The sequence below is a fragment of the Oenanthe melanoleuca genome, chromosome 25, assembly GCF_029582105.1.
Source record: "Oenanthe melanoleuca isolate GR-GAL-2019-014 chromosome 25, OMel1.0, whole genome shotgun sequence".
Taxonomy (NCBI): Eukaryota; Metazoa; Chordata; class Aves; order Passeriformes; family Muscicapidae; genus Oenanthe; species Oenanthe melanoleuca.
In genome coordinates this window covers 1,352,070-1,378,486 of record NC_079358.1, presented here as the reverse complement: position 1 = coordinate 1,378,486, position 26,417 = coordinate 1,352,070, and the positions used below count along the sequence as shown (strand labels likewise).

The 26,417-nt window shown below is 63.4% G+C and overlaps 4 protein-coding genes and 2 long non-coding RNA genes across 9 annotated transcripts; 2 read left to right on the top strand and 4 right to left on the bottom strand.

Moving 5' to 3' along the window:
- On the bottom strand, positions 1-3,114 carry LOC130263413 (Fc receptor-like protein 3). Its single transcript, XM_056510972.1, has 10 exons — positions 3,057-3,114; positions 2,684-2,704; positions 2,371-2,595; positions 1,881-2,138; positions 1,511-1,789; positions 1,096-1,410; positions 929-1,015; positions 625-646; positions 459-535; positions 1-378 (listed from the first exon to the last, which is right to left on the bottom strand). Exons 1-10 carry the CDS (start codon positions 3,085-3,087, stop codon positions 344-346), a joined length of 1,350 nt encoding a protein of 449 aa, XP_056366947.1. The 5' UTR covers positions 3,088-3,114; the 3' UTR covers positions 1-343.
- Positions 3,115-6,618: 3,504 nt separating this feature from the next.
- LOC130263224 (uncharacterized) lies at positions 6,619-7,996 on the bottom strand. The gene is made up of 5 exons (XM_056510757.1): positions 7,906-7,996; positions 7,685-7,705; positions 7,046-7,596; positions 6,865-6,945; positions 6,619-6,639 (listed from the first exon to the last, which is right to left on the bottom strand). Exons 1-5 carry the CDS (start codon positions 7,952-7,954, stop codon positions 6,619-6,621), a joined length of 723 nt encoding a protein of 240 aa, XP_056366732.1. The 5' UTR covers positions 7,955-7,996.
- Positions 7,997-8,328: 332 nt separating this feature from the next.
- Positions 8,329-18,788, top strand: LOC130263223 (uncharacterized; the record flags this gene model as incomplete). Its single annotated transcript, XM_056510756.1, has 15 exons — positions 8,329-8,403; positions 8,755-9,088; positions 9,306-9,560; positions 9,652-9,930; positions 10,010-10,062; positions 10,256-10,330; positions 10,710-10,731; positions 10,820-10,976; positions 11,450-11,471; positions 12,193-12,250; positions 17,465-17,485; positions 17,574-17,762; positions 18,035-18,271; positions 18,363-18,641; positions 18,742-18,788. Coding segments are annotated over exons 2-15 (1,992 nt in total), but the record flags the coding sequence as incomplete, so codon positions are not given.
- Positions 14,696-15,552, bottom strand: LOC130263492 (uncharacterized). 2 transcript variants are annotated; one of them, XR_008842334.1, is made up of 4 exons: positions 15,471-15,552; positions 15,059-15,080; positions 14,895-14,974; positions 14,696-14,822 (listed from the first exon to the last, which is right to left on the bottom strand). It is a non-coding gene; the product is annotated as an uncharacterized LOC130263492 (long non-coding RNA). The 2 variants fall into 2 exon arrangements; XR_008842333.1 differs by lacking the exon at positions 14,696-14,822 and having other exon boundaries at positions 14,829-14,974.
- Positions 18,789-18,857: 69 nt separating the features above from the next.
- On the top strand, positions 18,858-19,660 carry LOC130263494 (uncharacterized). Of its 2 annotated transcripts, XR_008842337.1 has the most exons (4): positions 18,858-18,939; positions 19,326-19,347; positions 19,432-19,511; positions 19,584-19,660. It is a non-coding gene; the product is annotated as an uncharacterized LOC130263494 (long non-coding RNA). The 2 variants fall into 2 exon arrangements; XR_008842336.1 differs by lacking the exon at positions 19,584-19,660 and having other exon boundaries at positions 19,432-19,559.
- A 1,449-nt stretch (positions 19,661-21,109) lies between these two features.
- CFAP45 (cilia and flagella associated protein 45) lies at positions 21,110-26,084 on the bottom strand. 2 transcript variants are annotated; one of them, XM_056510965.1, is made up of 12 exons: positions 25,873-26,084; positions 25,627-25,754; positions 25,210-25,351; positions 24,746-24,901; positions 24,448-24,626; positions 24,232-24,361; positions 23,889-24,035; positions 23,281-23,394; positions 22,895-23,088; positions 21,853-22,077; positions 21,637-21,726; positions 21,110-21,487 (listed from the first exon to the last, which is right to left on the bottom strand). In XM_056510965.1, the coding sequence occupies exons 1-11, from the start codon at positions 26,005-26,007 to the stop codon at positions 21,657-21,659; spliced, it is 1,620 nt and encodes a 539-aa protein (XP_056366940.1). In that variant the 5' UTR covers positions 26,008-26,084; the 3' UTR covers positions 21,110-21,487; positions 21,637-21,656. The 2 variants fall into 2 exon arrangements, with proteins under 2 accessions (XP_056366940.1, XP_056366938.1); XM_056510963.1 differs by having other exon boundaries at positions 21,110-21,726.
- Positions 26,085-26,417: the final 333 nt, after the last annotated feature.

Here is a 26,417-nt window from a genome sequence, read left to right as displayed (position 1 = left end):
ACCGTTTCTCCCGGTTTAATGCAAAAGCTGCGGTTTGTGTCCGAGAAGAGGGACAGGGTCCTGTGCCCCCGGGCACTGGGGGAGGGAATGGGGAGCACTGGGAGCACTGGGAGCACTGGGAGCACTGGGAGCACTGGGAGCACTGGAACGGGGAGCTCTGGGCAGCCCAACATGGGACCCCCCACTCGTGGCCACCCCCCGGGCAGGGTGGGCAACCACGGGGGCCGAGGTGGAGGGGGGACACACGGGGGGTGTCCTCGGGCAGGGACCTCCAGTGCCCCCAGTGTCCCCAGTGCCCCCAGTGTCACAGCTCGTTCTCGTGGCTGTCACCGCGGTCCCGCTGTCACCCGTGGGGTCCCGGCAGCTCCTCGTGGTCACCTGTGAGAGACTCTGGGGTTGGGGACCTGGGTGGGGGTGACACCCGTGGGTGACGTGTCCCTGTCCCCCCCTGTGCTCACCCCCTGCCCGCTCTTTGCCCACTCGGGGTTCCAGCGCCGCCCCCTCCTCCGGGGGGGCCGGGGGCTCCTGGGGATTGCTGCGGGGATAAGGGAGGGTCTGTGGGATGCGGGACTTCCCGCGGGGAGGGTAAAATTGGGGGGGCCAGACCTGGAGCCCCCCACTCACCTTTCCTGCTCCTTCCTGAGGGCTGCAAAGGAAAGGGGGGAGGGGTGACTCTGGGGGTGTCAGGGCCCCAGAACACCCTCGGGACCCCTGACTGCCCTGGGCCCCCAAACTCCTCCAAAACCCCAGAAAGAACCCCCAACATCCCTGCACGACCCTCCAGGACCCCCCAAATCCCTCAGGACCCCCAGGTGAGGTCTCTGGGGTTTCAGCTTCACCCAAGTCAGGAGCTGTTGGTGCCACCCTACGGCCTCCCCCACTCTGGGGGGCTTCACCCCAATCCCCGGGTCCCCCCATTGTCACCCACCCCGGCGGTGCCACCAGCGACAGCCCCCGATGACAGCCAGGAGCAGGAGCAGGTACAGGAGGGTCCTGCCGACATTCACAGCCACTGCTGGGGACAGAGGGGGACACAGCGGGGTCACCCTGAACCCCGGGGGTCCTGAACCCCCCGGTGACCCCGTGTGACCCCACCTGTGCTCCAGGGGTGCCCAGCGGCTCCCAGTGGTGTCACCTGCAGGGCCAGCTCTGGGCTGAGTGCCCGGAACACGCGGTGCCCGTCCTGTCCCAGCTGGTTGGTGGCCACGCACTGGTAGGTGCCCGAGTGTCCCACATCGATGTCCCCGAGCTCCAGGAGGGGACCCCGGGCCACCTCGTGCCCGTCGCGCAGCCAGGTGAAGGTGACAGGGGCTGAGCCCACCTGCACCGAGCAGCGCAGGGTCACGGGCTCACCTGGGCGCACCTGGAGTGCCGGGGGAGCGGGGGCGATGGTGGCATTGGCCACGGGCACTGCGGGGACACGGACAGGGCTGAGGGGGGCACACGAGGAGGGTTTCTGGGGGACAGGGATGTCCCCGGGTGGGGTCCCCGTGCCCATCCCCGCACTCACTGCGCACCGTGACGCCGAGCCGGGCGCTGCTCTTCCGCACGGTTCCCCCCTCGGAGCGCACCTCGCAGCTGTAATTCCCCGAGTGGGAGACCCCCACGGCGGGCACCAGGAGCTGCGGGGACCCCTGCGGGCCCCCCACCGACTGCCCGTCCCGGTAGAAGCGGTACAGGAGGGGGGCTGGGGGCCGCAGGGGGCTGGGGGTGCTGAGGCAGCTGAGATTGAGGGGGGACCCCTCGGGGAGCTCGGGGGGACCCTCCAGCAGCGGCACCGTGAAGAGCTCTGGCAAGGAGATGGGGGAGGGGGATTTGTGACCCCGAGTGGCTGGGGAGGGGCTGTGGGGGTGTCGGGGTGGCGGCTGCGGGGCGCTCACCCTGCACTGTCACTGGCACCGGCGCCGACTTCTCCCACCCCCGGATTCTCGTCCAGCCCTCGCAGCGGTAGCGGCCGCTGTGCTGCAGCTCCAGACGGGGCAGGGACAGCTCGGTCCTACCGCGAGGCGACATCAGTTCCTCCTTGTCCCGGTAGAAGGACACCGAGGCGACAGAATTGTTCCTCCAGCCCCGGCAGCGCAGTGTCACCGTGTCCCCCTCCAGCAGCGCCCGCGCCGGCACCTGCAGCACCAGCGAGTCTGGGGGACAGGGGGGACCTGTCACAGGCAATGTCACCGGGAAACTCCAGTGGGTCACCTCATTGGTCCCCAATTCCAGCACCGGATCCCCCCGCACTGGGATGCTCTGGGATGTCCCCAGAGCAGGGACAGGCTCTGGTCACACCAGGGGGTGACCCACGGAGCTCAGCCCACCCTGAGCCCTCGGGGTCCCCAGGATAGCCAGCGTGGGGACACCCAAACCCCCCCTCACCATCTGAGACTCTCACGGTGGGGCTGACCCCGGTACCGGGTCTGTAACACCAGTAGATGCCACTCTCGGTGACAGTGAAGCTGTCGGGTCCCTCTATCCGCCAGATCCCGAAGTCCTTGTACCAGGCAGTGTCCCCGGCGGTCCCCGAGCCCTGGCAGGTCAGTGTCACCCGGTCCCACAGCACCGCCGGAGTCCAGGGGGGCTGCACCAGGAGCTGGGTGGCACCTGCGGGTGACAGGGGACAGCAGCCTGCCAGGGCCACCACGGGGCTGGGGACAGCGGGGCGGGGACACGGCATCCCCCGAGGACTCACCAGCGAGGAACACGGTCTGGGCTGGAAGGGAGAAGGGACAGGGCTGGGTGGGGGTGGCACCGTGGGGACAGCGGCACCGGGGGCTGTCCCCGAGCTGTCCCCGAGCTGGCACATCCCCATGGTGTTTGTCCTCTTGTCCCTGTCCCCACATCCCTGTCCCCAGTTTCTGTCCAATTCCTGTCCCCCTGTCGCTGTCGCCAGGGCCATCCCACAACCCCGGTCACACTGAGGGGCCACTGGCTCTGTCCCCCGCTGGCTCTTCTGGCCTTGGGGACCTCAGGGGACCCCAGAGCCCCCCTGTGCCCCCTCCCCACCGCTCTCTGCTCACCAGGGCCCATCCCCAGGGTGTCAGGCCCGTGCCCGGGGCACTCACCCCACAGCAGCAGTGTCACCTTCCCGGCCATCCCGGTGTCCCCGCCCGTGGGCACTGGCTGTCACTCGCTGCCAGAGCCCCGCGTCCCCTGGCTGGCGGCTCTTGGGATAATGGGGAAGGAAACGAGCTCAGATCTTATCTCACCGTGGTGGTGGCCCTTGGTGGGGGCAGGGTGGCCACAAGCCGGGGACAGGCTGGGTGGCACAAGGTGGCCACACCCTCTGAGCCCCCCACTCCTGGGAGCTCCATGTCCCACCTTGTGCCACCCAGCCTTGTCCCCAGCCTGTCCCCAGTGTGACCACAGCCTGTTCCCGGCTTGTGGCCACGCAGCCCCCACCAAGGGCCACCAACATGTGAGGACGAGACGTGACCTCGCGTCCTTCCCCTTTATCCCAAGTGCCACCAGCCAGGGGACAGGTGGCCCCAGCAGCGAGTGACAGCGAGTGCCCATGGCCGGGGACACCGGGATGGCCGGGAAGGTGACACTGCTGCTGTGGGGTGAGGGATCTGGGGACAGGAATGGGACAGGGGGACAGGAATGTGGGGACAGGGATTTGCGGGCAGGAATGCGAGGTGTGGCACCTTGGGGCTGGGGCAGCTGTGGGGAAAGGGGGACGGGGCACAGGGACAGGGGGACAGGAATGTGGGGACAGGGACATGGGGACGAGCACCATGGGGGTGTGGCCGTAGGGCAGGGGGGTGACCTGTGCCAGCTCGGGGACAGCCCCACGCCCCGCCCCCGGTGCCGCTGTCCCCACGGTGCCACCCCCACCCAGCCCCGTCCCTTCTCCCTTCCAGCTCGAAAGCTGCGAGAATCAAAGCCAAGGGGGCGGGGGGAGCCTCAGGTCCTGGCTGCCACCTGGGGCTGGCCAGAGCAGGGCTGGCCAATGCCCATCCCTGTGCAGTGACCAACGTGAGAAGCTCCACAAAACCTTCAAAGCCGGCAGACAAAAAAACTCCTTGTGGGCAGAGCTGGGGGCACCTGAGCCCCAAAATGTGTCCAGTGCTGCCACAGCAGCCCAAAATCCCCGGGAGAGGCAGCAGAGCCGGGTGTTTGTGCACAGGGATGGTTCAGCAGCACAGGTGACCTTTAGGAACCCCGACCCTAATTACAACAGCTCGTTAAGTCTCTGCTGCTCCCTCTCCTCCTCCTCTTCCCACCGTGGCTGCTGTGTCAGGACCAGCAGTGGCCCAGGGAGAGCAGCAGCTCCAAACGTGCTGTGGAGCCCCTGAGGAGCCCTGGCAGTGTCAGCAAGGAGCACCTGCTTTCCTCAACATCCCAGGGAATTCAACATTCCAAAAGCTGCTGTGCCGGGGCTGAAGGAGGAAAAGGCAGTGAGAGGCTGAGGGTTTTCAGGAATTGTGGTGGGAAGGCACGAGAGGTGCTGCTGTGGGCCTGAGACCTGCCTGGGGTTTGGCGCTGCCTTCCTTGCGTTCCCATCAGGGAGAGCGGTCGCGGGTGTTGCGCAGGGTGTGTGCCTGGGCCGGGACACTGCCACGCTGCCACCGGGCACCAGGATCCAAGCTGCTGCCTTCGTCTCTTCTGCCCGGGCGCTGCCGGTGCTGGTGCCGGGACCGATTGGTGCAAAGCGTGAGTTTGCCAAAGGAGCGATTTGGCCTCGTCCCTCCCGCCCGAGGCCGCCATGGCCCCTGAGGGGTTGGAGCTGGCACCGGGGCGCCCCCTGCTGGCCGGGAGTGCTCCCTGCAGCGCCCCCTGCTGGCCGGGAGCGCTCCCTGCAGCGCCCCCTGCTGGCCGGGAGCGCTCCCTGCAGCGCCCCCTGCTGGCCGGGAGCGCTCCCTGCAGCGCCCCCTGCTGGCCGGGATTGCTCCCTGCAGCGCCCCCTGCTGGCCGTGGCCAGAACTGCACCAAAAGGTGAACAAACAGCCCTGAGCGGGTTGGAAATTTCTGTTCTTCTCTTGCTGTTTCTTCTCTTTTATCCTCTAAATTTGTATCATTTATCTGTTATTCCTTTTCTTACATTTTTGCCTGGAAGCCCCATCATTATCTCAGTTATAACATTTAGAGAGTCGCTCCCTCTTTCCATTCCCGGAAGGTTCCACCTTTCCTTGGAAAATGTTTCTCTTTTAAACCAAGACAGTTTCCAGCTCCTGGGTTCCAGCTTGGATTGTCAGACACTCCAGGAGCAGACAGGCTCCTCATGCTCTGCCTTTTACGCCCTGGGGCCACCAAGGGCCCTGTCCCAAGGTGAGACTCCTGGTCACTTGGCCACTCAAGGGATGGGTTTGGCAGAGTGTCCCTCTGTCCCCAGTGTGCTGTGGCTGACAGACTGACTGACACACAGGTCACCAAAAGCTGACCCAGCCCTGCCACACTCAGGTAATCCAAAATGTCTCAGGATATCAAATTGTTCCTGTCCCTGTGCCATGGCCTCATCCCCAATGCCCTGGAAAAGGGGGAGGCTCTGGAACCCCCCCAGGGCCTTTGTGACATCATCACGTGGGGAACATGGCACAGGAGGGGTTTGAGAAACGGGGAGAAGGGAATCCAGATCACTGGTTTTTATTGGCAGCCCAGAATTGGAGAATCCCATTCCTAAAGGCCGACAGAGCTGAACAAAGAAACACCAACTCTGCCAGTTGAACCAAAAAGCTGCATTTTGGTGCCAGTAAGAGGAAATGAGTCCAGTGCTCCCCAGGCACTGGGAGGAGAGATGAGGAGCCGTGGGTGTACTGGGAATGCTGAGAGGGGCATTGCAGAGGAACTGGGAGTACTGGGAGCGAGCATGGGAACCACCAGGATCTACTGGGAGCAATGGAGAGGCACTGGGAGGGGAAATATGGGGAGCAGAGAGGGGAAGGAATGGGGGAGACTCTGAGGGTTCTGGGAGCAGAGCCCCCAGTGCTCCCAGTGCCCCCAGTGCCCCCAGTGCCCCCAGTGCCCCCAGTGCTCCCAGTGCTCCCAGTGCTCCCAGTATCACAGCACACTCCCATAGATGTCCTCAGTTGTCTTTGGTCGCCCATGGGTGGCTGCCAGCTCAGCGTAGGTCACCTGAGTGTCCTGGAGTGTGGTGGCACTTGGGGACACTGTGAGAGACACTGGCTGTGGCATCTGGGCAGGGGGACACCCATGGGTGACGTGTCCCAGCCCAGACTCACCCCCCGTCTGCTTGGTGCTCACGACGTGGGTGTACAGCACCTCCCCCTCCTCTGGGGGGGCCGGGGGCTCCGGGGGGGCACTGAGGGAATAAAGGGGATGTGTGGGAGGGGATGGGAGGAATTTGGGGTCACAGGCCAGAGTGTGGTTTGAGCCCCCCACTCACCTTTCCTGCTGTTTCCTGGCAGCTGCAAAGGGAAGAGGGGAGGGTGAACTGTGGGGTCCCCAGGTCAGTGACCCCTCTCAGGAATCCTCAAACCTCAATTTCCCCCAGGACCCCTGAGCAGCCCTGGTACCCCCAGAACCCCTGAATGACCCCAGTGCTCTGCACCCCTGAGCCCCCAGAACCTCAAGCTTGGCAGGGATGGAAACTCTCCAAATTCCCCCCAGATCACTGAAAGAACCCCCAAAATCCCTGCAAGGACCTCGAACACCACCACAAATTATTCAGGAGCCTGAGTAAAAGTCCTGAGAGTTCAGCACAGCCCAAATCAGGGGTTGTGGGTGCTGCCCCATCACCCTCAAATTTTGGAACCTCCCCCCTAAGATCTCCGCATTGTCCCCATTGTCACCCACCCGTGTTGTTCCACCGGTGCCAGCCCACAGCTCCTCCCACGAGCAGGAGCAGGAACAGGAGGGACCCACCAAGGGCTGCGGCCACCGCTGGGGACAGAAGGGACACATCAGTGTCACCTGTCCCTGCAGGGCTCCTGCAATCCCAACGACCCCGAGTGACCCCACCTGAGCTCCAGGGGTGTCCAGCGGCCACGGGCACTGCGGGGACACGGACAGGGCTGAGGGGGGGACACGAGGAGGGTTTCTGGGGGACAGGGATGTCCCCGGGTGGGGTCCCCGTGCCCGTCCCCGCACTCACTGCGCACCGTGACGCCGAGCCGGGCGCTGCTCTTCCGCACGGTTCCCCCCTCGGAGCGCACCTCGCAGCTGTAATTCCCCGAGTGGGAGACCCCCACGGCGGGCACCAGGAGCTGCGGGGACCCCTGCGGGCCCCCCACCGACTGCCCGTCCCGGTAGAAGCGGTACAGGAGGGGGGCTGGGGGCCGCAGGGGGCTGGGGGTGCTGAGGCAGCTGAGATTGAGGAGGCTCTGGTGACACCAGGGGGTGACCCATGGAGCTCAGCCCACCTCGAGCCCTTGGTGTCCCCGAGGGTGCCGGGGTGGGGACACCCAAACCCCCTCTCACCATCTGAGACCGTCACTCGGGGGCTGAACCCAGCCCTGGGTCTCTCACAGCTGTAGCTGCCACTCTCGGTGACAGTGAAGCTGTCGCGTCCCTCCGGCTCCCAGCGCCGCCCCTCCTTGTACCAGAGGGTGTCCCCGGCGGTCCCCGAGCCCTGGCAGGTCAGTGTCACCCGGTCCCACAGCACCGCCGGAGTCCAGGGGGGCTGCACCAGGAGCTGGGTGGCACCTGCGGGTGACAGGGGACAGCAGCCTGCCAGGGCCACCACGGGGCTGGGGACAGCGGGGCGGGGACACGGCATCCCCCGAGGACTCACCAGCGAGGAACACGGTCTGGGCTGGAAGGGAGAAGGGACAGGGCTGGGTGGGGGTGGCACCGTGGGGACAGCGGGGGGGCGGGGCGTGGGGCTGTCCCCGAGCTGGCACAGGTCACCCCCCCAGCCCCACGGCCACATCCCCATGGTGCTCGTCCCCTTGTCCCTGTCCCCACATTCCTGTCCCCCTGTCCGTGTCCCATTCCTGTCCCCAAATCCCTCACCCCACAGCAGCAGCGCCACCTTCCCGGCCATCCCGGTGTCCCCGGCCATGGGCACTCGCTGTCACTCGCTGCTGGGGCCACCCGTCCCCTGGCTGGTGGCTCTTGGGATAAAGGGGAAGGACGCGAGGTCACGTCTCGTCCTCACATGTTGGTGGCCCTTGGTGGGGGCTGCGTGGCCACAAGCCGGGAACAGGCTGTGGTCACACTGGGGACAGGCTGGGGACAAGGCTGGGTGGCACAAGGTGGGACATGGAGCTCCCAGGAGTGGGGGGCTCAGAGGGTGTGGCCACCTTGTGCCACCCAGCCTGTCCCCGGCTTGTGGCCACCCTGCCCCCACCAAGGGCCACCACCACGGTGAGATAAGATCTGAGCTCGTTTCCTTCCCCATTATCCCAAGAGCCGCCAGCCAGGGGACGCGGGGCTCTGGCAGCGAGTGACAGCCAGTGCCCATGGCCGGGGACACGGGGATGGCCGGGAAGGTGACACTGCTGCTGTGGGGTGAGTGCCCCGGGCACGGGCCTGACACCCTGGGGATGGGCCCTGGTGAGCAGAGAGCGGTGGGGAGGGGGCACAGGGGGGCTCTGGGGTCCCCTGAGGTCGCGAAGGCCAGAAGAGCCAGTGGGGGACAGAGCCAGTGGCCCCTCAGTGTGACCGGGGTTGTGGGATGGCCCTGGGGGCAGCGAGAGGGGGACAGGAATGGGACAGGAACTGGGGACAGGGATGTGGGGACAGGGACAAGAGGACAAACACCATGGGGATGTGCCAGCTCGGGGACAGCCCCACCCAGCCCCCGGTGCCGCTGTCCCCACGGTGCCACCCCCGCTCAGCCCTGTCCCTTCTCCCTTCCAGCCCAGACCGTGTTCCTCGCTGGTGAGTCCTCGGGGGATGCCGTGTCCCCGCCCCGCTGTCCCCAGCCCCGTGGTGGCCCTGGCAGGCTGCTGTCCCCTGTCACCCGCAGGTGCCACCCAGCTCCTGGTGCAGCCCCCCTGGACTCCGGCGGTGCTGTGGGACCGGGTGACACTGACCTGCCAGGGCTCGGGGACCGCCGGGGACACCCTCTGGTACAAGAACTTGCAGCGCTGGTGGCCAGAGGGACGCGACAACTTCACTGTCGCCGAGAGTGGCACCTACTGGTGTTACAGACCCGGTACCGGGATCAGCCCCACCGTGAGAGTCTCAGATGGTGAGGGGGGGTTTGGTGTCCCCACCTCGGCACCCGCGGGGACCCCGAGGGCTCAGGGTGGGCTCAGCTCCGTGGGTCACCCCCTGGTGTGACCAGAGCCTGTCCCTGCTCTGGGGACATCCCAGAGCATCCCAGTGCGGGAGGATCCGGTCATGGAATTGGGGATAAATGGGTGTTCATGGTGACATCGGCTGTGACAGGTGCCCCCTGTCCCCAGACTCGCTGGTGCTGCAGGTGCCGGCGCGGGCGCTGCTGGAGGGGGACACGGTGACACTGCGCTGCCGGGGCAGGCGGGACTTGCCGCTCAACTCGGTGACCTTCTACCGTGATGGGAAGAAACTGGCGACTCTCCACAATGTCACCGAGCTGTCCCTGTCCCATCTGGAGCTGCACAGCGGCCGCTACCGCTGTAGCGTCTGGGTGGGAACCTCTCTGCAGTTGCGTTCGGCGCCGGTGCCAGTGACAGTGCAGGGTGAGCGCCCCGCAGCCGCCACCCCGACACCCCCACAGCCCCTCCCCAGCCACTCGGGGTCACAAATCCCCCTCCCCCATCTCCTCCCCAGAGCTCTTCACGGTGCCGCTGCTGGAGGGTCCCCCCGAGCTCCCCGAGGGGTCCCCCCTCAATCTCAGCTGCCTCAGCACCCCCAGCCCCCTGCGGCCCCCAGCCCCCCTCCTGTACCGCTTCTACCGGGACGGGCAGTCGGTGGGGGGCCCGCAGGGGTCCCCGCAGCTCCTGGTGCCCGCCGTGGGGGTCTCCCACTCGGGGAATTACAGCTGCGAGGTGCGCTCCGAGGGGGGAACCGTGCGGAAGAGCAGCGCCCGGCTCGGCGTCACGGTGCGCAGTGAGTGCGGGGACGGGCACGGGGACCCCACCCGGGGACATCCCTGTCCCCCAGAAACCCTCCTCGTGTCCCCCCTCAGCCCTGTCCGTGTCCCCGCAGTGCCCGTGGCCGCTGGACCCCCCTGGAGCTCAGGTGGGGTCACTCGGGGTTCCCGCGTGGGTCTGAGATCCGCGGGTCACAGATGACCCAGGGCCACCCCCCTCTGTCCCTGGCAGTGACACAAACGGAACAGGGCACGGGGGGGGGAGCTCCTGAGGTCACTGGGATTGCAGAACCTCTGGGGTGACCCCGGTGACATCAGCGCGTCCCCCTCTGCTCCCTGCAGTGGCTGCGGGGGTCGTTGTGTCCCTGCTGTTCCTGGTCCTGCTCGCTGTGGCCTTGCACTGGCGGATCCACGCGGGTGGGTGACAATGGGGGACACGGGTCCTGCAGAGCGCTGCGAGGGCCCCAGGGAAGGGGAGGGTGGCCCCCACAGCCCCTGAGTGGGGAGGGGCTGAGCCCCCCGTGACCTTGGCTCAGGGCCCTGGGGTGTCTGGGGAGGGGCTGGAGGGTCCTGCAGGGATGTTGGGGGTCCCATCAGGGATTTTTGGGGAGTTCTGAGGGGGCCCCTCCCTGCCAGGATCGGGGTTCTGGGGGGTCAGCGGGTTGGGGCAGTGGGGTGGTTCAGGGTTTGTGGGGCCATACTGGGGGGACCTGGAGGGAATTGAGGGTCCGGTGGTGGTTCAGGGTTCCGAGGGTGGGTGGGGAACCAAAGTCACCCCTCCGGTTTTCCTTTGCAGGTGCCAGGAAGCGCCAGGAAAGGTGAGCGCAGGCTCTGAGCACGGTTTGGGTTTTCCCCAAACCCTCAGGACCCCCCCATCCCCTTCCACACCCCCCCTTATTCCCACAGGGCCCCCCCCGTGCAGGACCCTCAGGCCACCTACATGGAGCTGCGGGGGCCGCGTGGGCAGCCCTGGGAACCCGGTGACATCTATGACAACCTGCAGCCAAAGCTGTGACACTCGGGGAAGGGGGAGCCCCCAGAGTGGGGGGGCCAGGGCCCCTGGGCTGGGGGGAAACTGAGCCCACCGTGACCTCGGCTGGGGGTCCTGGGGGTCGCGGGGGGAATTTGGGGGGTCTCGGTTGGGCCCCAGGGGCATCCCTGGGTGGGCTTGGAGGAACATTGGGGTGGCACTGGGAGCTCCTGGAGGGTTTGGGAAGGTCCTGGAGGGCTGTGCAGGGATGTTGGGGGATGTTTTTAGGGTCCTGGGGGAGTTTGGGGGGTGCCCCTCCCTGCCGGGCTTTGAGTTTTGTTGCTCAGAGGGTCGGGGACACTGGGGGTGCTGGGGACAGTGCAGTGGTGCAGAAGTTGTGGGGGGTTCAGGGGTGCTTGGAGTGTCCGGGGGCAATCAGGGGTGCAGTGGGAATCGGGGCTCCAGTGGGGATTTGGGACTCCCGTGGGTGGGCGGAGCTGCCGAGGTTCAGGGATGTTCAGGGGTCCCAGGGTCCCCATGGTGACCCCCTCCCCTTTTCCTTGCAGCCGCCAGAAAGCCCCAGGACAGGTGAGTGGGGGTCTCTGGGGACGCCCCTTTCCCCCTCCCAGACACCACCCAGACCCCCTGTTGGGGGTTGAGTGTTTTTCCTATTGCTGTGTCAATTTAAAGAATTGTTCCCATTGTCATGCCAATGGAGCTGCCGGGTACACCGCGGATCTTTGCTGGCTCTGGACAAAAGGGGGAGGTGGGATCGGCTTGGAGAGGGGCTCTCGTGTTTCCGGGGGCTGGGAGGAGGATCCTCTCGGTCTTGGAGCCACGCGGCCGAAGGCAGGAGAGCCAGACCCTCTGCGATCACCTGCCCTGCATCTGCCCTGCTCCAGCCTCCAGTCTCTGCGGACACAGCTGAGCACCAGAACCCAAACGGTGAGCAAGGAGCTGCCCGCTCCAGCCGCTCCCCCCTGAGACCGGCGCGGCCGCGGCCGCCCCTTCCCGCCTCCGCTCCTGCCGAGAGAGAGCGTGTCCACAGCTAAAGAAAGGACTGGAACCGAGTAATCTGTTCTGTTTTGTTAGTAATTTTAACAACTGCTGTTGTTTCTGCTGGTACAGTTGGATATATTAGTAAAAGAGCTGTTATTCCTACCCCCTTATCTCTGCCTCAGAGTCCTTGATTCAAACGTTTGTAATATTTGGGGGGAGTGGAATTCGGGTCTGTGCTTCAAAGGAAAACTTCTGCCTTTACTGGCAGACACCTGTCCTTCAAACCAGGACACCCCCCTTATCCCCACAGGACCCCCGGGAGGAGGGGGCGGTGCTGGACCCCCACATGGGCACCGAGCGGGCAGGGCGTGAGCACAGGGGGGGACAGGGACACGTCACCCACGGGTGTCACCCCCACCCAGGTCCCCAACCCCAGAGTCTCTCACAGGTGACCACGAGGAGCTGCCGGGACCCCACGGGCGACAGCGGGACCGCGGTCACAGCCACGAGAACAAGCTGTGACACTTAGGGCACTGGGGGAACTGGGGACACTGGGAACACTGGGGGCACAAGGGAACACTGGGGACACTGGAGGTCCCTCCCCAAGGACACCCCCCTCCCCAGCCTCCCATGGTTGCCCACCCTGCCCGGGGGGTGGCCACGAGTGAAGGTTCCCATGTTGGGCTGCTCCAGAGCTCCCCATTCCAGTGCTCCCAGTACCCCCAGGGCTCCCCATTCCCTCCCCCAGTGCCCGGGGCCACAGGACCCTTGTCCCTCTTCTCGGACACAAACCGCAGCTTTTGCATTAAACCGGGAGAAACGGTTTGTGATTCTCAGCTCTGCCTGCTCAGCTCGGGAAGGAGGAGGGTCCCGCTCAGGTTGTTGAGCAAACCGCAGCCAGGCCTTTTCCCCCACACAATTCTCACCTTTGCAGCAGCTCGAAAGCTGCGAGAATCAAAGCCAAGGGGGCGGGGGGAGCCTCAGGTCCTGGCTGCCACCTGGGGCTGGCCAGAGCAGGGCTGGCCAATGCCCATCCCTGTGCAGTGGCCAACGTGAGAAGCTCCACAAAACCTTCAAAGCCGGCAGACAAAAGAACTCCTTGTGGGCAGGGCTGGGGGCACCTGAGCCCCAAAATGTGTCCAGTGCTGCCACAGCAGCCCAAAATCCCCGGGAGAGGCAGCAGAGCCGGGTGTTTGTGCACAGGGATGGTTCAGCAGCACAGGTGACCTTTAGGAACCCCGACCCTAATTACAACAGCTCGTTAAGGCTCTGCTGCTCCCTCTCCTCCTCCCCCCATGGCTGCTGTGTCAGGACCAGCAGTGGCCCAGGAAGAGCAGCAGCTCCGAACGTGCTGTGGAGCCCCTGAGGAGCCCTGGCAGTGTCAGCAAGGAGCACCTGCTTTCCTCAACATCCCAGAGGAATTCAACATTCCCAGAGCTGCTGTGCCGGGGCTGGAGGAGGAAAAGGCAGTGAGAGGCTGAGGGTTTTCAGGAATTGTGGTGGAAAGGCACGAGAGGTGCTGCTGTGGGCCTGAGACCTGCCTGGGGTTCAGCGCCCCCTGCTGGCCGGGAGTGCTCCCTGCAGCGCCCCCTGCTGGCCGGGAGTGCTCCCTGCAGCGCCCCCTGCTGGCCGGGATCGCTCCCTACAGCGCCCCCTGCTGGCCGTGGCCAGAACTGCACCAAAGGTGAACAAACAGCCCTGAGCGGGTTGGAAATTTCTGTTCTTCTCTTGCTTTTTCTTCTCTTTTATCCTCTAAATTTGTATCATTTATCTGTTATTCCTTTTCTTACATTTTTGCCTGGAAGCCCCATCATTTTCTCAGTTATAACATTTAGAGAGTCGCTCCCTCTTTCCATTCCAGGAAGGTTCCACCTTTCCTTGGAAAATGTTTCTCTTTTAAACCAAGACAGTTTCCAGCTCCTGAGTTCCAGCTTGGATGGGGCAGACACTCCAAGAGCAGACAGACTCCTCATGCTCTGCCTTTTACGCCCTGGGGCCACCAAGGGCCCTGTCCCAAGGTGAGACTCCTGGTCACTTGGCCACTCAAGGGATGGGTTTGGCAGAGTGTCCCTCTGTCCCCAGTGTGCTGTGGCTGACAGACTGACTGACACACAGGTCACCAAAAGCTGACCCAGCCCTGCCACACTCAGGTAATCCAGAATGTCTCAGGATATCAAATTGTTCCTGTCCCTGTGCCATGGCCTCATCCCCTCTGCCCTGGAAAAGGGGGAGGCTCTGGAACCCCCCCCCAGGGCCTTTGTGACATCATCACATGGGGAACATGGCACAGGAGGGGTTTGAGAAACGGGGAGAAGGGAATCCAGATCACTGGTTTTTATTGGCAGCCCAAAATTGGAGAATCCCATTCCTAAAGGCCGACAGAGCTGAACAAAGAAACACCAACTCTGCCAGTTGAACCAAAAAGCTGCATTTTGGTGCCAGCAAGAGGAAATGAGTCCAGTGCTCCCCAGGCACTGGGAGGAGAGATGAGGAGCCGTGGGTGTACTGGGAGTGCTGAGAGGGGCATTGCAGAGGAACTGGGAGTACTGGGAGCGAGCATGGGAACCACCTGGATCTACTGGGAGCAATGGAGAGGCACTGGGAGGGGAAATATGGGGAGCAGAGAGGGGAAGGAATGGGGGAGACTCTGAGGGTTCTGGGAGCAGAGCCCTCAGTGCCCCCAGTGCCCCCAGTGCTCCCAGTGCCCCCAGTGCCCCCAGAGCCACCAGTGCTCCCAGTGCTCCCAGTGCTCCCAGTGCTCCCAGAGCCCTCAGTGCCCCCAGTGCCCCCAGAGCCACCAGTGCTCCCAGTGCTCCCAGTGCTCCCAGTATCACAGCACATTCCCATAGATGTCCTCAGTTGTCTTTGGTCGCCCATGGGTGGCTGCCAGCTCAGCGTAGGTCACCTGAGTGTCCTGGAGTGTGGTGGCACTTGGGGACACTGTGAGAGACACTGGCTGTGGCATCTGGGCAGGGGGACACCCATGGGTGACGTGTCCCAGCCCGGACTCACCCCCCGTCTGCTTGGTGCTCACGACGTGGGTGTACAGCACCTCCCCCTCCTCTGGGGGGGCCGGGGGCTCCGGGGGGGCCCTGAGGGAATAAAGGGGATGTGTGGGAGGGGATGGGAGGAATTGGGGGTCACAGGCCAGAGTGTGGTTTGAGCCCCCCACTCACCTTTCCTGCTGTTTCCTGGCAGCTGCAAAGGGAAGAGGGGAGGGTGAACTGTGGGGTCCCCAGGTCAGTGACCCCTCTCAGGAATCCTCAAACCCTGCACTGCACCCTCAATTTCCCTGAGCAGCCCTGGTACCCCCAGAACCCCTGAATGACCCCAGTGCTCTGCACCCCCTGAGCCCCCAGAACCTCAAGCTTGGCAGGGATGGAAACTCTCCAAATTCCCCCCAGATCACTGAAAGAACCCCCAAAATCCCTGCAAGGACCTCGAACACCACCACAAATTATTCAGGAGCCTGAGTAAAAGTCCTGAGAACTCAGCATAGCCCAAATCAGGGGTTGTGGGTGCTGCCCCATCACCCTCAAATTTTGGAACCTCCCCACTAAGATCTCCAGGGTCTCCATTGTCACCCACCCGTGTTGTTCCACCGGTGCCAGCCCACAGCTCCTCCCACGAGCAGGAGCAGGAACAGGAGGGACCCACCAAGGGCTGCGGCCACCGCTGGGGACAGAAGGGACACATCAGTGTCACCTGTCCCTGCAGGGCTCCTGCAATCCCAACGACCCCGAGTGACCCCACCTGAGCTCCAGGGGTGTCCAGCGGCCACGGGCACTGCGGGGACACGGACAGGGCTGAGGGGGGGACACGAGGAGGGTTTCTGGGGGACAGGGATGTCCCCGGGTGGGGTCCCCGTGCCCGTCCCCGCACTCACTGCGCACCGTGACGCCGAGCCGGGCGCTGCTCTTCCGCACGGTTCCCCCCTCGGAGCGCACCTCGCAGCTGTAATTCCCCGAGTGGGAGACCCCCACGGCGGGCACCAGGAGCTGCGGGGACCCCTGCGGGCCCCCCACCAACTGCCCGTCCCGGTAGAAGCGGTACAGGAGGGGGGCTGGGGGCCGCAGGGGGCTGGGGGTGCTGAGGCAGCTGAGATTGAGGAGGCTCTGGTGACACCAGGGGGTGACCCATGGAGCTCAGCCCACCTCGAGCCCTTGGTGTCCCCGAGGGTGCCGGGGTGGGGACACCCAAACCCCCTCTCACCATCTGAGACCGTCACTCGGGGGCTGAACCCAGCCCTGGGTCTCTCACAGCTGTAGCTGCCACTCTCGGTGACAGTCAAGCTGTCGGGTCGCTTCTGCCACCAGCGCCGCCCGTCCTTGTACCAGAGGGTGTCCCCGGCGGTCCCCGAGCCCTGGCAGGTCAGTGTCACCCGGTCCCACAGCACCGCCGGAGTCCAGGGGGGCTGCACCAGGAGCTGGGTGGCACCTGCGGGTGACAGGGGACAGCAGCCTGCCAGGGCCACCACGGGGCTGGGGACAGCGGGGCGGGGACACGGCATCCCCCGAGGACTCACCAGCGAGGAACACGGTCTGGGCTGGAAGGGAGAAGGGACAGGGCTGGGTGGGGGTGGCACCGTGGGGACAGCGGCACCGGGGGCGGGGTGGGGCTGTCCCCGAGCTGGCACAGGTCACCCCCCTGCCCCACGCCCATGGCCCTCGTCCCCTTGTCCCTGTCCCCACATTCCTGTCCCCCTGTCCCATTCCTGTCCCCAAATCCCTCACCCCACAGCAGCAGCGCCACCTTCCCGGCCATCCCGGTGTCCCCGGCCATGGGCACTCGCTGTCACTCGCTGCTGGGGCCACCCGTCCCCTGGCTGGTGGCTCTTGGGATAAAGGGGAAGGACGCGAGGTCACGTCTCGTCCTCACATGTTGGTGGCCCTTGGTGGGGGCTGCGTGGCCACAAGCCGGGAACAGGCTGTGGTCACACTGGGGACAGGCTGGGGACAAGGCTGGGTGGCACAAGGTGGGACATGGAGCTCCCAGGAGTGGGGGGCTCAGAGGGTGTGGCCACCTTGTGCCACCCAGCCTGTCCCCGGCTTGTGGCCACCCTGCCCCCACCAAGGGCCACCACCACGGTGAGATAAGATCTGAGCTCGTTTCCTTCCCCATTATCCCAAGAGCCGCCAGCCAGGGGACGCGGGGCTCTGGCAGCGAGTGACAGCGAGTGCCCACGGCCGGGGACACGGGGATGGCCGGGAAGGTGACACTGCTGCTGTGGGGTGAGTGCCCCGGGCACGGGCCTGACACCCTGGGGATGGGCCCTGGTGAGCAGAGAGCGGTGGGGAGGGGGCACAGGGGGGCTCTGGGGTCCCCTGAGGTCCCCAAGGCCAGCAGAGCCAGTGGGGGACAGAGCCAGTGGCCCCTCAGTGTGACCGGGGTTGTGGGATGGCCCTGGGGGCAGCGAGAGGGGGACAGGAATGGGACAGGAACTGGGGACAGGGATGTGGGGACAGGGACAAGAGGACAAACACCATGGGGATGTGCCAGCTCGGGGACAGCCCCACCCAGCCCCCGGTGCCGCTGTCCCCACGGTGCCACCCCCGCTCAGCCCTGTCCCTTCTCCCTTCCAGCCCAGACCGTGTTCCTCGCTGGTGAGTCCTCGGGGGATGCCGTGTCCCCGCCCCGCTGTCCCCAGCCCCGTGGTGGCCCTGGCAGGCTGCTGTCCCCTGTCACCCGCAGGTGCCACCCAGCTCCTGGTGCAGCCCCCCTGGACTCCGGCGGTGCTGTGGGACCGGGTGACACTGACCTGCCGGGGCTCGGGGACCGCCGGGGACACCCTCTGGTACAAGAACTTGCAGCGCTGGTGGCCAGAGGGACGCGACAACTTCACTGTCGCCGAGAGTGGCACCTACTGGTGTTACAGACCCGGTACCGGGATCAGCCCCACCGTGAGAGTCTCAGATGGTGAGGGGGGGTTTGGGTGTCCCCACCTCGGCACCCGCGGGGACCCCGAGGGCTCAGGGTGGGCTCAGCTCCGTGGGTCACCCCCTGGTGTGACCAGAGCCTGTCCCCTGCTCTGGGGACATCCCAGAGCATCCCAGTGCGGGAGGATCCGGTCATGGAATTGGGGATAAATGGGTGTTCCCGGTGACATCGGCTGTGACAGGTCCCCCCTGTCCCCAGACTCGCTGGTGCTGCAGGTGCCGCGCGGGCGCTGCTGGAGGGGGACACGGTGACACTGCGCTGCCGGGGCAGGCGGGACTTGCCGCTCAACTCGGTGACCTTCTACCGTGATGGGAAGAAACTGGCGACTCTCCACAATGTCACCGAGCTGTCCCTGTCCCATCTGGAGCTGCACAGCGGCCGCTACCGCTGTAGCGTCTGGGTGGGAACCTCTCTGCAGTTGCGTTCGGCGGCGGTGCCAGTGACAGTGCAGGGTGAGCGCCCCGCAGCCGCCACCCCGACACCCCCACAGCCCCTCCCCAGCCACTCGGGGTCACAAATCCCCCTCCCCCATCTCCTCCCCAGAGCTCTTCACGGTGCCGCTGCTGGAGGGTCCCCCCGAGCTCCCCGAGGGGTCCCCCCTCAATCTCAGCTGCCTCAGCACCCCCAGCCCCCTGCGGCCCCCAGCCCCCCTCCTGTACCGCTTCTACCGGGACGGGCAGTCGGTGGGGGGCCCGCAGGGGTCCCCGCAGCTCCTGGTGCCCGCCGTGGGGGTCTCCCACTCGGGGAATTACAGCTGCGAGGTGCGCTCCGAGGGGGGAACCGTGCGGAAGAGCAGCGCCCGGCTCGGCGTCACGGTGCGCAGTGAGTGCGGGGACGGGCACGGGGACCCCACCCGGGGACATCCCTGTCCCCAAGAAATCCTCCTCGTGTCCCCCCCTCAGCCCTGTCCGTGTCCCCGCAGTGCCCGTGGCCGCTGGACACCCCTGGAGCTCAGGTGGGGTCACTCGGGGTCGTTGGGATTGCAGGAGCCCTGCAGGGACAGGTGACACTGATGTGTCCCTTCTGTCCCCAGCGGTGGCCGCAGCCCTTGGTGGGTCCCTCCTGTTCCTGCTCCTGCTCGTGGGAGGAGCTGTGGGCTGGCACCGGTGGAACAACACGGGTGGGTGACAATGGGGACAATGTGGAGATCTTAGGGGGGAGGTTCCAAAATTTGAGGGTGATGGGGCAGCACCCACAACCCCTGATTTGGGCTATGCTGAACTCTCAGGACTTTTACTCAGGCTCCTGAATAATCTGTGGTGGTGTTCAAGGTCCTTCCAGGATTTTTTGGGTTCTTTCAGTGATGTGGGGGAATTTGGAGAGTTTCCATCCCTGCCAAGCTTGAGGTTCTGGAGGCTCAGGGGTGCAGAGCACTGGGGTCATTCAGGGGTTCTGGGGGTACCAGGGCTGCTCAGGGGTCCTGGGGGAAATTGAGGTTTGAGGATTCCTGAGAGGGGTCACTGACCTGGGGACCCCACAGTTCACCCTCCCCTCTTTCCTTTGCAGCTGCCAGGAAACAGCAGGAAAGGTGAGTGGGGGGCCCAAACCACAGTCTGGCCTGTGACCCCCAATTCCTCCCATCCCCTCCCACACATCCCCTTTATTCCCTCAGGGCCCCCCCGGAGCCCCCGGCCCCCCCAGAGGAGGGGGAGGTGCTGTACACCCACGTCGTGAGCACCAAGCAGACGGGGGGTGAGTCCGGGCTGGGACACGTCACCCATGGGTGTCCCCCTGCCCAGATGCCACAGCCAGTGTCTCTCACAGTGTCCCCAAGTGCCACCACACTCCAGGACACTCAGGTGACCTACGCTGAGCTGGCAGCCACCCATGGGCGACCAAAGACAACTGAGAACATCTATGGGAATGTGCTGTGATACTGGGAGCACTGGGAGCACTGGGAGCACTGGTGGCTCTGGGGGCACTGGGGGCACTGAGGGCTCTGGGAGCACTGGGAGCACTGGGAGCACTGGGAGCACTGGGAGCACTGGGGGCACTGAGGGCTCTGGTGGCTCTGGGGGCACTGAGGGCTCTGCTCCCAGAACCCTCAGAGTCTCCCCCATTCCTTCCCCTCTCTGCTCCCCATATTTCCCCTCCCAGTGCCTCTCCATTGCTCCCAGCAGATCCTGGTGGTTCCCATGCTCGCTCCCAGTACTCCCAGTTCCTCTGCAATGCCCCTCTCAGCACTCCCAGTACACCCACGGCTCCTCATCTCTCCTCCCAGTGCCTGGGGAGCACTGGACTCATTTCCTCTTACTGGCACCAAAATGCAGCTTTTTGGTTCAACTGGCAGAGTTGGTGTTTCTTTGTTCAGCTCTGTCGGCCTTTAGGAATGGGATTCTCCAATTTTGGGCTGCCAATAAAAACCAGTGATCTGGATTCCCTTCTCCCCGTTTCTCAAACCCCTCCTGTGCCATGTTCCCCACGTGATGATGTCACAAAGGCCCTGGGGGGGTTCCAGAGCCTCCCCCTTTTCCAGGGCAGAGGGGATGAGGCCATGGCACAGGGACAGGAACAATTTGATATCCTGAGACATTTTGGATCACCTGAGTGTGGCAGGGCTGGGTCAGCTTTTGGTGACCTGTGTGTCAGTCAGTCTGTCAGCCACAGCACACTGGGGACAGAGGGACACGGTGCCAAACCCATCCCTTGAGTGGCCAAGTGACCAGGAGTCTCACCTTGGGACAGGGCCCTTGGTGGCCCCAGGGCTTAAAAGGCAGAGCATGAGGAGTCTGTCTGCTCCTGGAGTGTCTGACAATCCACGCTGGAACCCAGGAGCTGGAAACTGTCTTGGTTTAAAAGAGAAACATTTTCCAAGGAAAGGTGGAACCTTCCTGGAATGGAAAGAGGGAGCGACTCTCTAAATGTTATAACTGAGAAAATGATGGGGCTTCCAGGCAAAAATGTAAGAAAAGGAATAACAGATAAATGATACAAATTTATAGAATAAAAGAGAAGAAACAGCAAGACAAGAACAGAAATTTCCAACCCGCTCAGGTGCAGTTCTGGCCACGGCCAGCAGGGGGCGCTGACTGAGTATTGCCCACCGGAGACTGGAACTGATTAATCCTTTTAAAATGTCCTGTGGTGGTTTTTGCTCCTCTCAATTCCCATCCCCCTGCTGCCAGGGCAGGGTTTTTCATCCCTTTTCCTCTCTGTGATCCTGCTTGTAAAACCACAGGTTTGGGAGTACTGGGAGGGGGGGAGAGCAGAACAAGATCCCTGTGGAAAACACTGCTCAGAAGATGTCATTTATTGGAGAACTCAGTCAATGGATGTGTTGGTTTGGAAGAAATGACCACACAAATACCTTGAGGGAGATTTCAGGTTGGAATCACAATTTAATAGAAAGATTACAATAAAAACTGGAGTCAAACCACAAAGGCAGAGTACAACCTGACATCCTGTCAGTCGGGGTGTTGGAGTGATGGTTGCAATCCTGTCGAAAGCAGAGGCCCTGTGGAAGGTCTGGTCCTCCTCTGAGCTGTGGTGGTATCCCAAATCCCCAAAGAGCCCAGATTATGTTCAGTACCTCTCCCATGGCAGGGAATTTCCCCATGGAATTCTGTATTCCTGTGACTCATGGGATGCTCTGGCCAATCCTTGATGTCCTAGGTCTGTCCACAGGCTGCCCACTGGGATTTTTGATGGCCCAGGGGCAGAGGTGACCCCTGAGGTGTAAATTACCACAGCTGAGTCATTTTGGGAAGCCAAACAAACACTGCCCTGCAGGCTTTGCCTCCTTCCCTTCTCTAACACCCAGCTACAGCGAGTGACCCGTCCACTAAAAGGATGAAAACACGGTTTGGTTAGACCCCACCTTGTAAGCCAGGACTAAACTCATGGGCAATTCCAGCTCCGAGCCCTGCGCTCCACCTGGGCACAATATTTATCAGGAATTCCAGTGGCTCTGCAGAGGGGAAAAAAAAAAAAATCCATCAGGGATGGATCCTGTTTGCTGAGGATGCAGAGGGAGCTGCGGGGACACCGGGAAGGACTCGGGGAGCGCAGGGAAGCAGCGCTGGCAGCTCCTGACCTGAATTCCTGCAGTTTCTGCTGCCTGAGCCGGGCCAGGAGCTGGCGGCGCTGCCGGATCTCCTGCTCCTGCTGCCGGCGCTCCTCGGTGACCGCCGCCCGCTCCCGCTGCCGCCGCCGCCGGAGCTCCTGGATCTGCCGCCGCAGATCGGCGGCGTGGGCGCGCTGCCGGAGCTCCCTCCGCTCCTGCTGCAGCTGCTCCTGCTCCAGCTGCTCCTGCTGGGCTCTGTGGGAGAGCTGGGCTGGCTCAGGGACCCTGCCGCAGCTCCCCCGTGTCTTGGGTGGCAGTGCAGGATGTGGCAGAAATGTGGATTCTGTCACCAGTGGTGGGGCAGTGACCCTGATCTCCTGGCACACATTATCTGCTAATGGGCCATCTTTAAACCAGCTGGGCAATCATCTTTATCTTCCCACAGCCCATCCTCCCTCCAGGAGATATCTCCTGTTAATGGCCAGTGAGTCCCAGGGCATGACTGATAAAATTCCATCATTCCACTGGGAGATGCTCCAGCCAGGGGAGGAGCCAAGCCTTTCCTACCCAGATAAAAACTGACATTTTGGACAGCAAGGAACCTTCTTTCCACTGGATTCCAGAGGAAAACCAGACCTTTCCACATCATCCCTGGAGCTTCAGAGGAAACTGCACCTTCTCCAGGAGCACTGCTCCAGCTGAACCACATCTGCCACTGCAGGAGGATGCAGCCACCATTGAATGGGACTGTGCCAACACCCTGACTGACTGACGGGTGTCAGCTTGGATTCTGACTCTGGCAGGGTTTGGGATTGTTCTTTGTAATACTGTATTTCTATTTTAATTTTCCTAGTGAAGAACTGTTATTCCTAATTCCAATGTCTTGGCCTGAGAGCCCCTTAATTTTAAAATTATAATAATTTGGAGGGAGGAGTTTTACATTCTCCATTTCATAGAGAAGCTCCTGCCTTTATTGGCAGACACCTGTCCTTCAAACCAGGACAGCACCTGCTGGGCTGGCACTGGAGCCCCCAGAGCCACCACCTGAGCCATCCCTGAGTCCCATGATCACCTGAGCACCCTCTGGAATTCCTGGCGGTCCTGCTCCATCTGCATGGCCAAGTGCTGATCCTTCTGGGCCACCTGCTGCAGCCGCTCCTGCCTCAGCTGCTGCTCCATCCCAGCCTTCCTCTGTGCCTTCTCCAGCTCCTGCTGCCTCCATTCCCTCTCTGCAGCCTCTTGGTTCCTCTTGGCCTTCAGAGCATCCTGCCCAGGGAGGGGACAGTGCTGGGCTTCCCTCTGGGGCAGCCATGGAAGCCCTTGGCCGTGGCTTTGGCTCTGCCAGCACCACTCCAGGACATCCCCTGCCTGCAGGGGCTGCTCCTGCAGACCCCCCACACCCAGGGCTGGGGACAGAGGTGGTGGCAGAGGAGCAGCTCACCTGTAGGTGAGACTCACCTGCTCTGCCTGCCAGTCCTGGGCCTGCTCCTGCTTGGCTCTGAGCTGGGCCAGCTCCTTTTCCTTCTCCCTGTGCAGCTGTTCCTGCTCTGCCTGCAAGGCAGCCTCACGCTCCTAATGGGGACAGAGACACAGGAAAGGACAGAGACACAGGAAAGGACAGAGCCCCAGGGTGTGGGACAGAGACCCAGGGTGGGACAGAGACCCAGGAAAGGACAGAGCCACTGGATGGGACAGAGCCACTGGATGGGACAGAGCCCCAGGGTGTGGGATAGAGACCCAGGGTGGGACAGAGACCCAGGGTAACACAGAGATCCAGGGTGGGACAGAGCCCCAGGGTGGGACAGAGACCCAGGGTGGGACAGAGACCCAGGGTGGGACAGAGCCCCAGGGTGTGGGATAGAGATCCAGGGTGGGACAGAGCCCCAGGGTAACACAGAGATCCAGGGTGGGACAGAGCCCCAGGGTGGGACAGAGACCCAGGGTGGGACAGAGACCCAGGAAAGGACAGAGCCCCAGGGTGTGGGACAGAGCCCCAGGGTGGGACACCCAGGGTGGGACAGAGACCCAGGACAGCTCCTGCTCCACCAGGACCCCGCTGCTCTCACATCCTTCTGCCTCTGTTGCTCCAGCACCAGCTCCTCCTCCAGCCTCTCCTGCTCCCGCTGTTGATCCTTCAGCCTCTGGCTCTCCACGTTGAAACGTTGAATTTCAGCAAAGATTTTCCTTTTCTGTTCCTGTTTCTGCTCCCAGGCCTGGAAATGCCACGCAGGGCTGGAGGCCACCGGGCTGAGTGCTCCCTGCTCCTCCTCCTCCTCACTCAGGGCAGGCAGGCTTTGGGATGCCACCAAGTCCCCATGGGACCAGAGCTCTGATCCTGCTCTGATCCTCCCTGAGTGTGGCTGATCCAGCTGAAAAAACTCCCTGCACCCTCCTGTTCTCTGCTCCCACCTTCCTTTCCTCCCTCTTCATCTGCTCCAGGAGCTGCAGCTGCCTCTGGCCCTCCTGGTGCAGCTCCTCAGCCCTCAGCGCTCGCTCCTCTGCCTTCTGCTCCATCTGCTTCACCAGGTGCTGCCTGGCTCTGGGAACACAGGAGCACAAGGGTTCCCTCTGGAACCTGCTCCCCATTGTGGGAATGCTGCATGGGTAGGGCTGGGGTGGCTCCACCTGATCAGCTCCCGCTTCCTGCAGCTCTCCAGCTTCTCCTGCACCTCCAAGCCCTTCTCCCACCCCGTTTTTAAAATCTTGTCCAGGCGTTTCTCCTCCTCTGCCAGCTCCTTGTGGATCATCCGCTTCTCCAGCACTTGCTTGTCCCGGATCATGTTGCACTTGGCACTGAGGAACAGCTGTGGGGAAAAGAGGTGTCTGTGGGACCCAGGAGCAGGGAGGGCAGGGGAAGGAGAGGAAGGGGAGTGAGAGGAGCAGGGGAGGCTCAGCAGTGCCAGGTGACAGCGGGGAGCCTCACTGTGTTCAGCTCCCTCATCTCTTCCTCCTGCTCCAGCCTCATCCTCATCGCCCGCCGCAGCAGCTCCTCCTCCTCCTCCTCGTCTCTCTGATGGTCCCTCTCATCCTCCAGTTCTGCCTTTCTCTGCTCCTCCATCTGGGCCTTTTTCAGGGATTCCTGCAGGGACAGAGAGCGCTGCCCAGTCCTGAAGGGCTCACAGGGGTCACACTGTTCCCAGCACAGAGTGGGGACACGAGGGGCTCCTGCAGACCTGGCACGGCCATGGGCACCCCTTCCCACAGCTCTGGGCTCAGTTGGAAGGCTGGGAGTGCTGGGCTCAATTCCAGGGATGCTGCCCAGCTCTCAGTGCAGCCCTGAGCCCTGAACCCCAAAACATGAGGGACAAAAGGGACCCCCTTGTTGAAGCCACCACCCCTAGAACCCGGCTGAGCAGGAAAAAGGGCAAGAAGGAGGGGAATGCCCACAAAAGCAGCGTCCTGTCTGGCTTTCAGGGTCTTCAGCCTGTCCCAACGCTCCACATCAGTTGGGGCTCGAGCTGATTCCTTGATCCTCTCATATTCCTTTTCTCCAATGATGAGACACGGTTGAGGCTTCTCCTGGGGGATGCTGGGGAGCACAGGGACAGAGTTCAGTGACACAGAGACCCTGAGCTGCCTACTTGGCCACCAAGGCAGCCCAAAACAATGAGAGGAAGCGCTGGGGAAGCTGTGGGTTTTTGTTTTGGGGTGAGGCAGGAAGGGAAAGTGTGGTGAAAGTGGCACCAGGCTGGGATGCAGGGGGCAGGATCCCCAGGGCACACTGCCAATCCCTGCTCCCTAGAGATTTTGGGATGCTGCACTGACACCACCACCACAAAAAAAAAACCCAAACCAAACCCTTACATGATGTCCCGGATCAGGTCCTTGGTTATGAGTCTGATGGTCTTGAGCTTGGGCTTGGAGGTGAGCAGCTCTGGAGGATGTTTTGGCACATCCTGACCGATCACCACAGGGCTGCTGGAGGCGGTGACCTGCAGAAAATAAAAGTTTGAGAGATCTGAACTCCCCCACTTGGCGGGGGGGAGCTCGGGGTTCTCTGCCGGGGACAGAGGGGGGCAGCGGGAGGAGCTGGACGTTTGCGGGACAGACAGACGGAAATCCCGGCGGGTGAAGCTGCCGTCGGCGGGCGAGGAGAGACCCCCGGGCACGGAGGGACCGGGACCCGGGGCTGGCGCTCGCCGCTGCCATCTCGCTGCCGGTGCCGGTTCGGATGTGTCGCGACATGCAGCGACGGAGTTTCCAACCCCGCTCTGTCGCGATGTGTCGTTGCCATGGCAACGCCCCAACAACTCGTAGGGCGCCCGGGCTCGGAATTGGGGGCGTGGCCTCAAGCAGGAGGGGCGGGGCTTGGCGGAGCTGCGTCACTTGTCGCCTGTGCTGTCCCCCTTGCCCAAACCTCCTTAAAGCGCCCCGACATCAACACGACACACGCGACCCCCCCTTCCGGGGGTCGTCGGAGATTCGCCCGCCCCCTATTCTTTGCCCCGCCCTGATCCTCTGACCCCGCCCAAGCCACGCCCCTTTGTCGTGGCCCCACCCCTCCACGTGGCCGTGGGGTCCCTGCACCCCCCAAACCGGGGTCCCCCCCCGTGTAACCCAGCAGGATCCCCCCACCCTCCCCCAGCCCCAAATCA

Excerpts from the sequence above, each read along its gene's own strand:
- LOC130263413 (XM_056510972.1), bottom strand. The coding sequence starts at position 3,087 with ATGGCCGGGAAGGTGACACTGCTGCTGTGGG. Across the intron at positions 2,139-2,370 it reads CACCGTGAGAGTCTCAGATG|ACTCGCTGGTGCTGCAGGTG; the intron begins GTGAGGGGGGGT and ends CCTGTCCCCCAG. Across the intron at positions 1,790-1,880 it reads GGTGCCAGTGACAGTGCAGG|AGCTCTTCACGGTGCCGCTG; the intron begins GTGAGCGCCCCG and ends TCTCCTTGCCAG.
- LOC130263224 (XM_056510757.1), bottom strand. The coding sequence starts at position 7,954 with ATGGCCGGGGACACCGGGATGGCCGGGAAGGTGGCGCTGCTGCTGTGG. Across the intron at positions 7,597-7,684 it reads CCAGACCGTGTTCCTCGCTG|GTGCCACCCAGCTCCTGGTG; the intron begins GTGAGTCCTCGG and ends TGTCACCCGCAG. Across the intron at positions 6,946-7,045 it reads GCTCGGCGTCACGGTGCGCA|TGCCCGTGGCCGCTGGACAC; the intron begins GTGAGTGCGGGG and ends GTGTCCCCGCAG.
- CFAP45 (XM_056510963.1), bottom strand. The coding sequence starts at position 26,007 with ATGTCGCGACACATCCGAACCGGCACCGGCAGCGAGATGGCAGCGGCG. Across the intron at positions 24,362-24,447 it reads AGGAAGCGGGAGCTGATCAG|AGCCAGGCAGCACCTGGTGA; the intron begins GTGGAGCCACCC and ends CTGTGTTCCCAG. Across the intron at positions 21,727-21,852 it reads CAGAAACTGCAGGAATTCAG|AGCCACTGGAATTCCTGATA; the intron begins GTCAGGAGCTGC and ends TCCCCTCTGCAG.